Consider the following 19,131-nt stretch of genomic DNA (forward strand, 5'->3'; position numbering starts at 1 on the left):
ATCTGAAAGGCACATGTCGAACACAACAAAGAAACCAAACAGAAGAGCCCTGGTACTCTGACAACTGAGGAGCCACCACAGTAGCCCTGGACTGACAATCTAGATATTTATGGGAGAGAAGTAAACTTCCATCTTATTTATAGTCTTATTATGGAGCAAGCCCAACTAATATACCTAATGATTTTAGAACTGTCTAATTCATGAATATATCTATTTATTTATTATATCATTCCATAAATAAAATATAAGGGCTTAAATATATAAATTTTATAAACATTGCCTTAGACTACTCAAAAGTTCCCTTTACTTATACTTTACTATTTTCCTTTTAGTTAAGATTACTGGGCCCTGGCCGGTTGGCTCAGCGGTAGAGCATCGGCCTGGCGTGCGGGGGGACCCAGGTTCGATTCCTGGCCAGGGCACATAGGAGAGGCGCCCATTTGCTTCTCCACCCCCCTCCTTCCTCTCTGTCTCTCTCTTCCCCTCCTGCAGCCAAGGCTCCATTGGAGCAAAGATGGCCCGGGCGCTGGGGATGGCTCCTTGGCCTCTGCCCCAGGCGCTAGAGTGGCTCTGGTCACAAAAGAGCGACGCCCCGGAGGGGCAGAGCATCGCCCCCTGGTGGGCAGAGTGTCGCCCCTGGTGGGTGTGCCAGGTGGATCCCGGTCGGGCGCATGCGGGAGTCTGTCTGACTGTCCCTCCCCGTTTCCAGCTTCAGAAAAAGAAAAAAAAAAAAGATTACTGGATAATCAACCGAAATTAGCTATTATGTAATGAACACAACTCCTAATTATTTTTAAAAAGTACTGTCAGCCTATTATTTATAATGTTATATACCTCTATATTTCTTACCTTATGCACCTTCTTAAAAACTCTAAATGTAAAGGTCTATACCTTTGATCCACTAAGTTTTAACTATTCCCAAATGTATGCTCGATTTTCAAAAAGAATGTAAGAAAAAAGTCAAATAACTGATTATTTATGGATACCAAAAGTTTTTCTACTGCCACCACTTAGAAATCATCAGGCTACTCTGGTCTTTGAAATAAAAGCACCTTCTTTTACTGTTCAATTAGACTGTCAATACAGACATGTCTTCCACAAGGTACTGCAGATAACTGAATCAAAATACTCCATTTCTTTTTATATTGTTCCAGACATGTGGAAGTTGGACATTTACTTCGCCAGCATGAAGCAGATCGGAGAAATTAACAGATCGAGCTAAAGAGTAGGCTGCGTGTGGGCAGCAACTGAAGAATCAGTATCAGAACATTCAAAGCTCCCATCTCCCACCCCACAAAATAAGCAGAAATCAGAATATGGGCAGCAGTCAGATACTGATTTGAACCAGAGACCAAGTCAAAGTAAACCATGGGTTAAAAGCACCCTGAATTCTAATATAAGAACCAATAATAAAGTAAAAATAAAATAAAATAAATAAAAGGAGATAAACAACTTCAGATATTGCTTCAGAACTGACTGTAAGCAATGATTCTCACAATTTAATATGAGTCAGAATTATCAGGAGGGCTATTACGACAGAGACAGCTGGGCCTTACTCCCAGGGGTTCTATCTAACACAGTAGGTCTTAAAGGAAGACTGACAATTCACATTTCCAATAAATTCTCAGGAATCTTATGCTGCTGGCCCTAGGATCAACTTTGATAATCACCTAGTGAACATTCAGATGAAGACTTTGGTGGCTACATTTTCTCCTTTCTTCATCAGAGAAACTCTCTTAGCTGTGAAAAAACTAGAGCCTCCAGGATCTTTACTGAGCCACTAGGAATCAAGAAATCAGAGTTAGAGTCCTTAAAATGGCACATAACCAATCATTGGGAAACTTCTGAAAAACTTCTGAATAATGATCGTCATCAGAAACTTACACAAACTCTCCCAGGGCCAAGCCTACAACAAATGTCTCAAGTTTATTTGCTTATATGGAATCCAATAACATTAAACATTTTCCTTACCAATCCTGATTTCAAAATTTCAGTTAAGTGAATATAACTTTTCTAAATGTTTCTTATGCAGCCTCCATTCATTAAATACTGGGGGGGAATCTGCATTAATTGATTAGCTATAACAGTTGGTTGACCTTCCAAATATAATAATACCCATATGGATAGAAATCAAATAGCTACTCTGTATACACAATCCGTGTTTTCCTCTTCACCTCCAGATTTTAAATTCTTACATTAATTATTTTTTATCCCATGATAGGATATAGATTACAATAGAGTTCCTAAAAAATATAGAGACTCAATTTAAAATATGTTTAACCTAAGAGCAACTAGAACTCGGACAAATTTCTAACGGAAGTGTAAAATGGCACAATCACATTGAAAAACTCTCTTTAGCAAGTTCTGTCAAGCTAAATCCACATCTGTCTTGTGACACACCAATTCCATTCCTGGATGTTTATTACCCAAATGAAGAAAAAACATGTTCACAAAAGCCCATGTAAAAGAATGTCCCTAGCAACCTTGTACAAAATAGGCAAAACTGACAAACTGTGATCTATTCATACAACGGAATGTTACTCAGCAATGAAAAAACAATAAACTACTTGACATAAGCACTAATATGAATGAGTCTCAAAAACATTAGGTTGCGCAAAAGAAGCCAAACACAAAAGAACATATATAGTACTGTGCGATTCCATTAATAGGAAGTTCCAAAATGTGCAACTAATCTGCAATAACAGCAATCAGAAAGTGGCTAAGTTTAGGATAGGGAAAATGGATTGCCAGGGATGATAAATGGACTCATCATTCCTAGAGTGACAAATGTTCTACGTCTTGTTTTGCACAGTGGTTACAGGGATGTATATAGGATTGTCAAAATCTATGAACGGAAATAATATCTATGCATTTTATTGTATGTAAATCACATCACAATAAAACAATGTGTTTTTCAGCTTAACTATTCAAAGAATGATTTGCCAAAGCAATGTTCCTGAATTCAAAATATACTTTAGGCAAAACAAATAATTTTATCTTAAAATTTTTATTACAGTTGATAAATAAGCAGTCACAGTGAGTATTTACAGAATCATGATTTTAAGCTACAAGGAGCATGACTGAACACCATAGTTTTCCTTAAACAGTCATCCCAATGTAGACCTGATGTCACAGTATTAACAGTGCTTCCTTCACTATCAAAAGTGTTCTACTTTACATTATGACTTACATAGACACTTTAGCTTTAAGAGCATTTAATATCATTTAGTATAATGAGCTCATTCACTTTTTCATTCAACCCACACTTACAAAGCCTCTACTGTGTAGATGACCATAGTCCTTAGGTTCTTAAAAAATTCACACTGCTTCTTTTTTCCACAATGAAAATATAAAATGGCTAGATGGATTTTCCCTAAACTTAACATAAAATATGCCTAAGAACAAACTATTAAACAAATCAGAATTTTTTATAAGGTAAATATAAACCAAACTTGCAAGAAAAAGAATAATTTTTGAACTGTAAAAAAATATATAAAGATATTCACAAATATAAAATAAAGAAAACCTTTACCTGCTGCCCTGTAAAGTATTTTAGGTTCAAAAAATATACAAGGATTTTTATCCTCTATGCATGACAAAAGAAGTCCCTTGGCCTGGAAAGGGCTTCTGGGTACAACCACCTGCAAAAACAGATTTTTTTTAAAGACAATTTTAGTAAAAATGTATCCTAGTATACTCACTTATAAGAAGGGTTGATATTTAAATAACCAACTGTTACTAATTAAAAACAGAAATATGGCATTTTTAGCCTAGTTACCATTTTTTTAAAAATTTACATACTGTCCTTAAAAATTCCACTTGTTCAACATTTATCAGATGCCTATCATATTCTGGTGACTAAAACTACTCTTCTTTTAAGTAGCTAAACTTGTATATATATACTTTTTTCTTCTGCAAAAAAGCATTCATCAAAACAAAACAGTAAAATTGTCAACATCTTTCTGTATTATAAATATTTTCTACTAATACTTTATTGCTGATTTCAAAGACTGTGCAACTCTCTTCTACCATTTTAAATATTAAAATCTCCTTTTCCATTTAAAACATGGTCTGCATTGTCTATACCAGGGGTCTCAAACTCAACTCAGCATGTGGGCCGCAGAGCAAGATCACAGCCATTCGGCGGGCCGCACTAGATCTACAAAAGGCAACTGTTACGCAACACTTTTCTCACTGCAGTTGAAAACAAAAAAAATCAGGACAACAAGCACAATCGTACATGCAGTTTACTCAGTGTCACAAAACGACCAGAAACTGTAGTTCGCATCACAACTGCTGTTAACTAAGCTAATATCTAGCTAGGATGCTAGAGAAATGAAAAATACAAGTAGGCCCCTAGGCTTACTTAATTTTATCCAAAATATTTTGAACTTCGTGGATTAGTCTGCAGGCCGCACAAAATTGTTCTGCGGGCCGTGAGTTTGAGACTCCTGGTCTATACAGAAACGTAATCCACTGAACTTTACGATCTAGAGGGCACTGTAACATCCAGTTATTAAAAAGTTAAAAGAAAAGTGTAGTAGATACTACATACTTCCAGTTAACAGAAAAGGGCTCCAGAACCTTCTTGAGGATGGGATTGATAATGAGGAAGATGACAATGACAGCAGGTAGCACGTGTGTTAAGTAGGCCAAGAACTCTACGTGGACTAACTCAGCTACTATCCACAAAAACCCCACAGGTAGCTATTATTTCCCCCAATATAGAAATTCAGAATAAAGCTTAGAGAAAGATCAAATAGCTTGCCCAAGGTTAGGTTGCTTGCTAGACCAGGGATACCCACCCAGTTCTGAATGACATCAACAGCTCAAGCTCTTAACTTCTACACCATTTTGCCTCAAATTACAAACTGTGTCTAATTTTTAATGAATGTTAAATAACTTCATAAAGACAAGAGTTACATTGGAAGAGATACCAATAAAATAAATCTGAATTAGGTGCTCTGTAGTGGAGCTCTCGCCAGGCGTATGGATGTCCTGGCTTTGATTCTGCTCAGGGCACAAACACAGAAGAAATGACCACCTGCTTCTCCACCCTTCCCCTCTCCCTCTCACTCTCTCTCTCCCCCACCTCCAGCAAGTTGGCCTGGGTGCTGAGGATGGCTCCGTGATGCTCTCCACCTCAGGTGCTAAAAATTGCTCAGTTGCTGAGCAACAGAGCAATGCCCCAGATGGGCATAGCACTGCCCCTAGGTGACTTGCCCAGTCAATTCCCATCCAGGTGCATGTGGGAGTCTGTCTCTCTCCCCTACTCTCACTAAATTAAAAAAAAAATCTAAATTTATCACAAAGGCTCAAATAAGCTTCCTTGAAGCAAACTATATTTGGCTTTCAAAATCATTTTAATACCATTTTTATTGAAGGGTTTTCATTTAAAAAGTAAAACAGCAGCTCAAGTCTCACTATTTCATTTTCTATAAATTAATTGCTAAACACATTGCTTACCACAACACAATGTCTTTCTAATGTTCCTACTTAATTTTTCTTTATCAGATTGTATTTATTTTTAGCATTTTGTGCTATATGTATATTTTCATTTCGGGTTTAAAAAAAGAGAGAAAGAGGAGAAGAGTAGAGAAAGTAGGGGATTGAGAGAAGAGATCTGTTCTTAAAAATACTGGGTAACATCATAACCATTAAAGGTGAATCAATGTTCAGCACAAACACAAAAATAACTATTGTCTTAAATGTGGTTTCTGTCCCAACTTACCACTTCCATATTACATTGAAAAATCATGCAACCTGTACTCAACTGAAAAAACTTTGACTTAGCTCTAGTAGAAAAAAATAAATATATAAAACATAAGAATATGTTTAAAACCAGTTCATATAAGGTCTACCGGAAAGTTCTGTCCATTTTTGGAATAAAACAAAATAAAAATTTTTCTTACCGTCAATAAACTTTATTAAATAATATATTTCCACACCAATCCTATCTTCTGAATATGGTCTGAAATGGTTTGCTGAGCTGAATTAAGCCTTTCTGCGATCTCCGATGTTGTCAGAAAAGGATCTTGCTCCAACATGGTCTTAACAACATCATCATCAATCAAAGATGGACGTCCAGAACGTGGCTTATCAAAAAGGTCGAAATCACCTGTTTCAAATTTTTCAAACCATCTTCTGCATGTCCTATCAGAAACTGTACCTTCACCAAACACTTTCAATAAATTTCTACATGCTTCTGTAGCATTTCTTCCTTGTTGAAATTCATATACAATACAGTGGCGTAAATGAACTTTATCAGTAGCCATGGGTACACTATCGCTTCACACATAAGACTAACGTGAATCAACTTTGTTTTAGTTAATTTGCTACGTCAGTATGTATACATTAAGTGATAAAAATAGAGAGGCACACATGTGCCAAATAAACATGTGCTTACATGTCAAAACTTGTGATAGAAACAGACAGAACTTTCTGGTAGACCTTATATTTTCAAAAAATAGACACAGTCCTGGGTGAATACATCTATGAGTTTTTATGATGATTCCCTAAAGAGCTCTTCAGTAAACAGAAAAGAAGAAAATTAAAATATTAAGACTGAAAATATGCAAAATGTTTTCATTACATGACCTAAGCTATTATAGAAACCTAAGATTGTTTTGGAAGGCTATAAAAGAGAGATGCTTCAAAATTAATCATTTGAGCAAATAGTATCTTACCTGGACTGAAAAGCACACCTAGGTAACAAAGGCTTTTCTTAGTTTATTTAAAAAGAAATAGACTAACAGCAATAGTCTTATTCCTCTATGAATTAAACAGAAGATTATTAGTTTACCCCACAATCCATTAAGTGAAAAGACCTATTAAGAAAGAAACATAGAGCAAACAAGAAAAATAAACCAACTATGTTCTCAGTCTTATTCATTGAAGCCTGAAATCAATATCAGGGTCAAGCAAGGTGCTGCTTAAAAAAAACACCCTATAAACCTGAGCAATGGATTAGTGAATCTAAAAAAAAAAATACAAAGCTCTCTTTTAAAAAGAATTGTTTACATAAATTCTAAAACTCCTGTTTGCTTTCCTCTGGATAAGCATATTAGTTAAGATTAATAGAATGAACCAAAATGGAAACATCAAATGAAGATTTAAAAGAGTACACAAAGGAAGATACCTTGATTCCTGGGCAGTGGGCAAAAAAAGCTTCAGGACTCTGAGAATGATAAAGACCCCCATGGCCGACACAGCCCCAAGGAGAACGTATGGTGAGGCTTCCACAATTAAAAAGATCCCCAGAGCGATATCGATACTTGGCAGCTTCATTAACAATCTGAGGAGGGAAAAGAGAAGGGACATGTCACAAGTTCTTTATTCCCACCCATTTCCTTGAACCACTTTATGAGATCTTTAAACTTATGCCCATAACAACATAACTTGCAATGCACTAACTCAAAGGTAACAAAAGTCCCTAATATAGGGGGTGGGAGAGTGGAGGCAAAACTTCAATATTTCATGGACTTAACCTACAAATGATCAACTACAGTAAAATGCAATCTTCCTACCTGATCAAAAGCAGGAAAAATATAATCTGCAAACTGAATTTCTGCAATGGCGGTAGCACCAGTGACTGCAAGTCCAATCCCAAATCCAATAATTCCTTGTTCACATAACGGAGTATTAAAAACTCTATCTTTTCCTTAAAAAAAAATAAAGTCATGTTACTATGACAAATGAAAGTAATGCAATGCATAATACAACTGAGAAGTCAATGAATGGGTAATAGTGAGATGAAAAAACAACACATAGAACAAGTGAAGGAAACTGAAAATAACTAGAATGTGGCTGACTTAAACACAAACACAGCAATTAGACTAACTCTACGTAATCTAAGTGTTATCATTAAAAGACAGATTGTCACACTGGGATTAAAAAAAAGCAAAACCTAACTACTGAAAAGAAAATAATAAAGATATCAGAAAGTTATAAGTAAAAAGAAGAAAAAAATATGCACAGTGAAAAACCAATCCGAAGAAAGTTGTTGCTATATTAAAAGCAGACAAGGTAGATTTAAAGGAAAAGTCATTACCAGAGACAGAAAGGGAAAATTCATTCTTTAAAAGTTGATTTACAAGGACATAATTCTGAATTTAAACTATGTGATATTTGAACACCTTTAACAAACATGACTTAACTGATATATGCAGGACACTACACCTAACAGCTAAGAATGCAAAACTTTTATTGGTGAACAGAGAATACTGGTATTAACTGACCACAGATGGGGTTATATATCTAATCTAACAAATTTCAAATAATTAAAATCATATATTCCCTGACCAGTGATGGCACAGTAGATTGAGCCTTGGCCCTGGACGCTGAGGGACCTAGTTTAAAACCCCAAGGTTGGCTTGAGTGCAGGCTTGCTGGCTTGAGTGTGGGTTTATCACCATGAAAGGCAGCTAACTTGAAGCCCAAGGTTGCTGGCTTGAGCAAGAGGTCACTGGTTCGGCTTGAGCCCCCTGGTCAAGGCACATATTAGAAACAATCAATGAACAACTAAATTAAAGAAACTATGAGTTGATGCTTCTCATCTCTCTCCTCCCCGATCCTTCTCCCCCTTCCTGTCTCTCTCTCAAAAACAAAATTGTATAGACGATACTCTCTCACCATAGTGAAATTAAGATAGAAATTGATAACAAAGATAATTAGAAAATCTTTATGTTAGAAAATAAAAGTTTATATGTCTAAGTAACTCATGACTCAAAGAAGAAATTATAATGAAAATTAGAAAATATTTTGACCTAAATGATAATGAAAACTATCTATCCCAACTTACTGAGGTTCCATTTTCAATAAAGGCAGAGTAACCCTTCCACATCTAATGATTATAAACTTCAAACAAAATATAACAAATAACTACTTATATGCATCAGAAAGGCAAAAATAGGCCTAAACTGAAAGACACTGGACTCTGAGAAGAAATGAATCACAGTGGATGAGCATGACATTTATAGGCATATCCCCTGAAGGGACTTCCCAGTCCAAGTGATATGAGACAGCTAGAATTCAGACAGACAGACATGGTCTTATCGACCTAAGGTATTAAAGGATGGAGTATGGAGCTGCCAGTCGCTGGATATTTAAAAATTAAATGCCTAAAAGAAGGGAACTACATGGGGCTACCCCAAAATCTGTGCATTAACTCTTCCCCAACCCTTGGCTGACTCCCATGGCTGCAGGACACTCCAAAAGCCCAGGAGTTTTCACCCAAAAGCTCAAAGAGCTGAGCATAGATTTCAGCTCTGCCCACTAAAAAGAAGACAGAATTTGGAGTTAGACATTCTTCAAATTAAAGAAACTTGATAAACAAACACTTTAGGCTTTCCATTAAAACCACAAGGGACAATGTTATTAGCATACAAGTCAATTCTCATCTAAAATTTTACCACCTCTCAACCAATATCAGCATTTCAGGAAAGAGTCTACTTTCAAGGACCTGGATGAATGGACACAAGCAACAGCCAGTCTGATCAATTGGCCAAAGTTTAGGGCCAGATCTGGGATTCATATTTCAGTTCCATAATCCAAGGGTACCAGTTCTTCCTGGTACATAGAATTTACTTTCCGCTCAATCAGTCCTTTTGAATGTGAACCACAAATAGGGCAGGTGCTAGGAAATGCCAACTAGACATATTTTACAGTTTGCACTTTAAAAGCAGCTGCAAAAACTTAAGAGCATGATTCATACTCATCACGATCTGTGACTACCTTCCGATTGTAATCTCTATTCCTCATCAGTTCCCTATTTGACTGTGAGTTGCTTGATAACTTCTGAAAATCTATGATTCCATTGAATTAAGAACAATTCACTGGTAGAAAATGAACAGAGATTCCAGCTGCCACCTGTGGAGACCACACCCATGGAATACCTCAACCATCGGAACCAGAGAAACTGTGTTCTTACTTACTCCTTGCTGCTTCGAGCTCACTGGATTCAGATATTTTTCATCTCAGTAAATATAGCATTTTTTTATTGCTATAAAGCAGAAAAGTTGAGTTTCTCAGAATTCTTACTCCAAAAGATGCTTAGTTTGAGGAAATAGCTTAATTCTCTCTTCCTGTTTCTATGATCTATCAAAAATATTGCTTTAACATAAATTAAATGTTAAAGATTTGTTTTTATCTTCTCTCAAACTGGTAGTTATTGAGAGTAAAAGCACACATAAAATGTATAATACTGATGATTTTCCTGTTACAAAGCAATTAACCTAACATAAAGTTTATAAACACAGTATCGGCCTGACCGGGCGGTGGCACAGTGGATAGAACGTCGGGGTGGGATGCGGAGGACCCAGGTTCGAGACCCTGAGGTCGCCAGCTTGAGTGCGGGCTCATCTGGTTTGAGCAAAAGCTCACCAGCTTGGACTCAAGGTCACTGGCTTGAGCAAGGGGTTACTCGGTCTGCTGAAGGCCCGCGGTCAAGGCACATATGAGAAAGCAATCAATGAACAACTAAGGTCTCACAACAAAAAACTGATAATTGATGCTTCTCAGATCTCTCCGTTCCTGTCCGTCTGTCCCTATCTATCCCTCTCTCTGAATCTCTGTCTCTGTAAAAAAAAAAAAAAAAACCCACAGTATCATAATGGGTAAATTAATAGCATGTTCAGTGATTTTAGCCAAGACAGATGTGGATTTCTGTGTCATCTCCACAATTTACTGAAGTCCTAAAGCTCAATTTCTATCTATAACAGAAGAATAGTGATACTGAAAAAACTAAAACTTCATACTTATTCAAACATTTACAAAGTACCTAATATTGTGTAGACACTATTCAAGAGTCAAAGGATACAGAAGAAAAAAGTATATTCTTATGGAACTTACATTCCAATCAGGAAAAAGACAAAAACAAAATAAATGAGTAAAATACATATGTGAAATGATGACAAATGCTTTGGAGAAGAATACAGCAGGAGTAGGTGATTAGGGGAGCAGGCAGGACTACTGCCATTTTAAATAGGAAGAGAGGTGACAGTTAAAGGAAGAGTTGAAGGAAGTGAGGACATGTACCATGCATACATCCAAGAAAATATATGTTCCCGGCAGGAGGACCAGCTAGTGCAAAGGTCCTGGGGTATGAGCATGTTTAGCACATCAGGGGAAAGGCAAAAAGTTCAGAATGTCTTGTCTGAAGTAAAAGAAATAGTGATAGGAAATAAAGTTGAAGAGTTAAGAGGATGAGATGGGAAGATGGCACAGATAAGACAGGACCTTGTAGGTCACTGTAAACACTCTGACTTCTACTATGAGAAAGAGTTAAATAGTTGAACTGACAGGAATTCAATGAGCAAAATCATACCATTCTCAATCATCCTATTACATTTCAATAGGATCCCCCTGGCAGGTATTTGGTAAACAGCCTGTAAATAAGCAAGTGTGGACACAGCAAGACTGAACAGGATACTACAAGGATCCCAGTAAGAGATAATTAAATATAATAGCAGGTGAGACTTTGGATATACAGTGTGTCGGTAAAGACGTGCACTTTTGACCGGTCACAGGAAAGCAACAAAAGATGATAGAAATGTGAAATCACCAAATAAAAGGAAAACTCTCCCAGTTTCATACCTATTCAGTGCAGTTCAATGTGGGCTCACGCACAGATTTTTTAGGGTTCCTTAGGTAGCTATCCCATATAGCCTCTACAGACTTGTCACTGACTGATGGCCTACCAGAACGGGGTTTCTCCACCAAGCTGCCAGTTTCCTTCAACTGCTTATCCCACCAAGTAATGTTATTCCTATGTGGTGGTGCTTCGTTATAAACGCGCCGATATTCACGCTGCACTTTGGTCACGAATTCAAATTTAGCGAGCCACAGAACACACTGAACTTTCCTCTGTACCGTCCACATCTCGACTGGCATGGCCGTGGGCTGCTCCGCTGTATACACAGTGTTACGTCATCATCCTACAGAAACTGGGAGGGTTTTCCTTTCATTTGGTGCAGATTTCACATTTCTATCATCTTTTGTTGCTTTCCTGTGACCAGTCAAAAGTACACCATGACTTTATGGCACACTGTAATCTAAAGATAGAGTCAAAAGGATTTGTTGATAAATGAATGTGGAGTATTAGTCACAGATGCTAAAGATGATTCAAAGGCTTTTGCCCTGAGCACCTTGAAGCAGAAAGTTACCATTAACCAAAAAAGAGAAAACCACAAAGAAACATGCTGAGATATCAAGAGCTCAGTTTTGGAAATACTAAGTTTGAGATGCCTTCAGACATTAAGTTAAAGCTATTAATTCGACTGTTTGACATAGAAGTCTTAAGCATAAAATAGCAGTAAAAAACATGAGACTAGATGAGGTTACTAAGTAAATTTAAATGACTACATAGAGAAAAAAAATCCAGTATTACAAAGACAAGAGGTGAGAAGTAAATCTGCAACGAAAAAAATGAGAAGAAAAAAATAAGCAAAAGCATTTGCAGGATAACTAAAGACTGTGCTGATCTAGAAGCCAATGAAGAAAGTGTTTCTAAGGGAGAGTGTAATCAACTTGTGTAGTATGCTACAAATAGAAATTAAGATGAGGGCTGAGGTTATAACTGGTGACCTCAACGTAAGTGTCTGCAAAGCAGGAGGGAGGGAGAAAACAGAAGTCCAATACAAGAGGGAATGAGGAAGAGAAATTGAAGACCATGAGTAATGACAATTATCTGTAGAAATTTTGCTGTAAAGGAGAGGGGGAAAAAATAGCAACAACTAGTTGAAGAAGAACATGGGACTAAGAAAGGAATTAAAAAAAACAATGGAAGAATTAATGGTACATATGCAGGGTGATAGAAATTATCGTAGAGAAGGGGAAACTGATGATTTTGAAAAAATTAATGAAACAGAGAAAGGGAGAAGGAAGAATGGCTACAACTACGTCTTTAAAAAGGTGACAGACAGGAAAGGAGTCTAGTGTGGAAGGGTTGACAGGAACCTTTACATTCATTCAAAACAGAAGAAAAGAGTATGAGCACTGATGCTGGAACATGGATATATGTGGTGGTAAGAGCTTGTCAAAGTTCTCTGTTAATTGTACCTATCTTTGTAAGAAAATAAGAAATTAGATATTAGCAAAAGTACGAGCAGAGAAGGCAGTGTTGAGAGAAAAGGAAGTACGGAGAGTGAACGGCCCGGGACGAGCACGCAGCATGACGGCAGACGGCGTGAGCGAGCTCTGCAAAGGGCTAGTCGTGAAATGAAAGTGAAATCGGTTGGCAAGATGATACATGTTGCTCCAACAACATTCAGCTCGAGGATTTAAGATTTAGACAGAGAGATTTGACTAGAATTGGACTTTAGCAGGCAAACAATAACATGAAATAAATAGAAACTGGGTATAAAGGGAAGAAAAGTCATCAGGAGAGTAAGAGACAATGAAAGGTCAGTGAAATTCACACAGATTTTAAGAATCGATAAGGTCGAAAGATTGTTGGGATGGAGGTACTAGAAGCAGAGATGGAGATGTTCAAGATGGAGGTCAGGGTTGGGGATGATTCAAGTTGAGATTATGAAGGTTGAGATTATGAAGGACCTGCAGTTACTGACTGACGAAGTCAGAGGTACGACTATCAGAGTGAGAAGATGAAATAGGATGAAGGATAAGATCACTGGGAGAGAGAAGAGTAAAAAACTGAGAAGCCAGAATATTCAGAAGACCATCTACTTGGGTACTGACAGAAGTACCAGAGAGACTGACAGTGAACCAGCTAGGAACAGAGAAGTTTGGCCTGGGGTCAACATATGACAAGGAAGGATAGTGGGGCAATTGTTTAAAAGCAATACTATTAGTAACAAAAAGTTTTTTAAAAAAATTTCACATGATTAATTGGAAAAAAGATATCACGGGTAAATTAATCTTTCACTTAAACAAAGATTTCTAAATTAAATAAAGTATAGGAACACTCCAAATATTATCAACTAGAAAAAAAATAAATGAATTCAAAGTTATACCTACAAGGAATTCAGAAGGGGTAAAAACACGTTCTTTCTACAAAGCAAAAGGAAAAATCAGGTAGAGAATCCATGAGATAACTTAATGAACATGTAAAACTAATGGTTGTGTATGAAAAAACAGCAAGCAGAAAAATGAACTGCAGAGTTACAAACCCAAGCACTACTGAAGAGCTGACCGACAGGTGCACATTTGTCAAATAGGGAAACTGAGTCTTGACTTAAGTGACTTACCCAAAGTCAACAGGCAGTAACTGACAGCTCTGGTACTCTAATTAAGACTTGCTCCATTGTACTAGGGATATTTCTTTCTGAAATCGGTTGTTACAAACTACTCAATTCATAAATGCTAAAATTTATCAAATTAGACCTTAATTATCTGGCACCACAGCAGATGCAAAAGAATAGTTCTAAACATTTAATCTGAATGTAGCAAGTCTTTATGGACAGTTCCTAAAATTCCCTGAAATATTTCTCAAAAATAAGAAAGTTGGGTTAAATCTTCATAGAACATGACCTAGTTACCAGTAATGAAGTAAAATAAAAGCATCTCTAAAGCATGATTTTTAAAGAAAATGGTCAAGTAAGTACTTGAGAATTTTTTTTTAAGTACTTGAGAATTTTTTTAAAGAACATTTAAAAGGGTTGCTTCAAACTTTGGTAGCACTATTATTGTGTATAAATGTACACATCTTTCTGTCTCAATAAGGAAATATAAAATTGCCAAGCTTGTGCATAAAACTAAGATGTCACAGATAGTGAACTGATGTAGTTTTTACACCATCCATTCTTATGGAAAAAAAGGTGGAAGAAAAGGGGAGCAATTAAAGACATAAAAGGGGCCTGACCAGGTGATAGAGCAGGGGATAGAGTATCAGACTGGGACGCTGAAAACCTATGTTAGAAACCCCAAGGCCACTGACCTGAGTGCGGGGTCGCCGGCTTGATCATGGAATCATAGACGTGACCCCATGGTCACTGGCTTGAAACCAAGGTCGCTATGGTCACTGGCTTCAGCCCAAGATCACTGGCTTGAGCAAGGGGTCACTGACTTGGCTCACATCCCCAGGTCAAGGCACATATGAAAAAGTAATCAATGAACAACTAAAGTGCCACAAATATGAGTTGATGTTGCTCATCTCTCTCCCTTCCTGTCTGTCCCTGTCTGTCCCTTTGTCTCTCTCTCTCGCAAAATAAAAAATAAAAATATAGATATAAAGAAAATTTCAGGGAAAGTCCTCATCAGTTCAGATTCAACTGAGTATCTCCAACTGACTATATGAATTTCATAGTTCAAATGATCTTAATTATTACCGAGTTATTAAAAAAAAAAATTTAATTACATTCAACATTCCTTGCTTGCTATGCTCTTTAAGTTAGGCATAAACTTTAAAGAGACTTTCCCTTTTTAATGAATTACCAAAAAAATGATGTTGATACTAAAAGTTGGGTCTTCTTTTGTTTGCCAAGAAATTACTACTAGCAATTATCATATTAGAAACTGCTAAAAATATAAAACATTATAATGAAATTATTTTAAAATCAACAAAGTACTCAATTAGTCACAACTTAAATAAGATCTTTAGTGAATAAGTTGCACCCTAAGAGGTCGAGCAAACTGAGGCTATAATAAGAAAGATGTCTCAAGTATGTATAGGTTCCTAAGTTTATTAGACAGATACAACAAAGGGTAATACTGAATCTTCCCATATCCTTTTGACACCAGAGGCTTTAATTCTGACCTAGTGAAAATATAACTTGATATGTTTTCACCCGATGGAATATAGTTAAACAATATATACTTGACCATGTACAAGGCACTGTAGTTAGATGCTAGAAACAGCATAAAGGTGTGATACCATTTAAACATTCAAACAACTTACGTAATATGGAGAGAAATCAAATAGAAAAAACTACAATACAAGAAAGTAATGTAAAAATAAAAGGCCATTTGAAAAGAGTAGATTCTTCCATGCTCTGAGGAATCCTGCAAAGTTTCATGAAAGAGAAGGCACTGGAATTGAACACTAAAAAAAAAGATGGGCAGGGTTTTGACACTTCGGTTGTTTTCAGGTCTTGGCCTCTGTGAATAATGCAGCAATGAACATAGGGATACATATATCTTTGCAAATAAATGTTTTCAAATTTTTCAGGTAGATACCCAGAAGAGGTATGCATGAACAAGGATGGATCCTGAGAATAGTACACTAAGCAAAATAAGTCAGGCAGAAAAAGTTAACCATATGAATTCACTCATGCGTGGGATATAAAACTGACAGCAACAAATGAACAAACAAGAAAAACAAAACAAAGCTCACAGCCACAGACAACAGTATGGTGGTTACCAGAGGGAAAGAGGGCAAAGGAGTTCTTAAGGGTAAAGGGGGTCAAATATATGGCAACAGAAGATCATTTGACTTTGGGTGGTGGGCACACAATGCAACATACAGATCAAGTATAAAGAGATGTACACTTGAAGGGGATGGGATCAGAGAAGGTGAAGGGATTAGTGAAATTATGTATACATAACACAGAGATATAGATAACAGGACAGCAAATCCCAGAGGGAAGTGGGGAAGGAAGATTGGAGTGGGGGGGTGGGGGGTGTACTGAAGGGCACATTGTTGGAGATGAGGGTGTTATATTGAGTGGGACACTTGAATCCAAGTTAACACAATAAATTTAAAAATTTAATAAAAAAAGAAAGTATAAGTACACTTGAACCCTATATACTGTTATTAACTAATGTCACCCTAATCAATTTAAAGAAAAAGAATGGGCAGAATTTTGAAAGGCACATGTGTAAGAGTGTGACAGAGGCACAGAGGCAGGAAACAAAGTGCAAAATCAAAGTTCGAAAATAAACCAAGGAAGCTGAAGCATAGAGATATGAGAAACAGTACTGGGATAAAAAGGCAAGAAGTTTGCAACGTGTGTAAGGTAGCATAGTAGTTAAAGGTATGGGTTCTGGAGTCAGAACACCTGGGTTTCAATGTAGTTCCTCTGCTTCAGGTGTGTGGCTCGGATCATGCTTCAGTTTTTGCATTAATAAAATTAGAATAAACATAATTAACCTGCCTATCAACCAGGGTTGATCTGAGGGGGTCAAATAAGAAAAGGCAAGTATAACTTCTTTGTTAACCATAAAGTGCTACATAATATGTGATAAGAAAAATAAAGATAGTAATAAGTGATAAGAAAAATTAGGCCTGGCCAATGTCTCAGTGGATAGAGCACTGGCCTGGTGTATGAACGTCCTGGGTTTGATTCTTAGTCAGGGCACACAGGAGAAGTGACCATCTGCTTCTCCTCCCTCTCACTCCCTTCTCTCACTCATCCCCTCCTGCAGCCAGTGGCTCAATTGGTTTGAACATAGCCCCAGGCACTGAGCATAGCTCCACTGGAGCGTATCAGCCTCAGGCACTAAAAATAGGTTGGTACTCAAGCATCAGCCCAAGATGGGGTGCATGTGGGAGTTTGCCTTACTATCTAGCCTCCTCTCACCTAAAGAAAAAGAAAAAGAAAAAAGAAAAGAAAAATTGAAAAAAGAAAGGGTTCGAGAACCACTATAGAATCGAAGAGATTGAACAGTTGTTAGTTGAGAGGCACTAGAAAGCAGAGAAGTCCCAGAAGGTTGTCACTGAGAAGTACCGAGACCCACATGTGGTCTTCAAGACTCTCCCAGCAGGAAGAGTCCACTCAGCACTGCAGCCTGCCTACCCCAGCTAGAAGACACATGGAAATAACACAAAAACTCATTTCAGGCAAACCGTTCTTTACTATGTCTTTTAAAAAGAGAACTACAGTTTTGTCATGGAAGAGGAACTCTTTGGCTCCTCTTTCATTAAAATCAAGTTGACAAGGTTCTTGATGTGACTGTATAAATTTCTTTAGTGAAGCTATTTATAAAACTTATTAAGAGATTAAAATTGGAGTTTAGAGAAATATACACTAAAAACAATTTTTCAAATAAATGTACACAGAGCTGATACTAAAAAACAATTCCAAAAACATGAATACAAAAAGTATTTCTAAATAAACCTGTAATGACTTCACTTTGCTTAAACACAACCTAAGCTGTTTTTTCCAGAAAGTCAAAATAAATACTGTCATCATCCTTGTGATACCAGCTGGATTTAAGGGCAAGCTATCTAATTTTTTTTTAATCTTCCTTCATTTATATGGAAATGAGATGTTTCCTCAAACATATTTGTACCCAGTACCTACGTCAACACCAAAGCCCAAAGCACACAAATTGCTCCAGCTGATTCCTGAATATAAGTGAAAACAGCATGCCGACATCATCTAAAACCTACGTGCGTCATTCACCAAGGAGGACATTACCAGGCTGTCCATTTAAATTAACCTGCCTAGCTCTAAAAATAGCCTAAACTTCCTATCTAAATAGGTTGGTGCCCTTTTCTCAGAAGCAAAGGGAACAACATGACAAAGAAGCATGAAAAATAAATGAGCTTTCCCCTTTGCAAACAGGAAGAAGTTGACATTAAACCAATTCTAAGTCCAAATTGAAGAGCTGTTAATAAAATAAAGCTCAAAAGGATGAAAAACTAGTTTCAACCAGAAAATAAACAACATTCACTAACTGTATCTGCTCTTTTTAAAATAGCTATGAGTCTCACTGATATACAAATTCAAGGCCCACATATAGGCAGAGCTAAGCACAAATATCCTAACTATGATCCTTAATATGGTCCCAAAAGTAATAGTCTAAAAGCCCCAAATGATTGATGTTTGGCCAAAAAGAAAAGTTCAGTTTGAAAATTCAATTATATCACTGTATTCTAAATCTTAAGTGTGTTATAATTTTTATACCCTACAGCATTATAACTCCTTATGCTAGAGCAGTGGTAGCCAACCTGGTCCCTACCGCCCACTAGTGGGTGTTCCAGTTGTCATGGTGGGCGGTAGCAGAGCAACCAAAGTATATATAAATAAAAAGATAGATTTAACTAAAATAAGTTGTTTTATAAAGATTTATTCTGCCAAACTTAGCTAAAATCTGACATAAAGTACTTGGTAAGTAATTATTATTATATGCTTTAACTTGCTGTAACTCTGCTTTATAAATTTTATAAAGTAAAGTTACTTCCCTACTTTATAAATCACCATTACTGTAGAACTGGTAGGCGGTTAGAAAATT

At 36.8% G+C, this 19,131-nt stretch overlaps 1 protein-coding gene across 1 annotated transcript in view; it reads right to left on the reverse strand.

The window, feature by feature from the left end:
* BCKDHB (branched chain keto acid dehydrogenase E1 subunit beta) overlaps window positions 1-19,131 on the reverse strand; it is a 213,449-nt gene that overhangs the window by 156,453 nt on the left and 37,865 nt on the right. The window contains exons 4-6 of the mRNA XM_066358974.1: window positions 7,527-7,660; window positions 7,139-7,294; window positions 3,533-3,641 (exon numbers count right to left, since the gene is read on the reverse strand). Coding sequence (XP_066215071.1) covers window positions 3,533-3,641; window positions 7,139-7,294; window positions 7,527-7,660 — 399 coding nt within the window. The remainder of the gene's footprint in view (window positions 1-3,532; window positions 3,642-7,138; window positions 7,295-7,526; window positions 7,661-19,131) is intronic.

This window comes from Saccopteryx leptura, chromosome 1, assembly GCF_036850995.1.
Source record: "Saccopteryx leptura isolate mSacLep1 chromosome 1, mSacLep1_pri_phased_curated, whole genome shotgun sequence".
Classification (NCBI taxonomy): domain Eukaryota; kingdom Metazoa; phylum Chordata; class Mammalia; order Chiroptera; family Emballonuridae; genus Saccopteryx; species Saccopteryx leptura.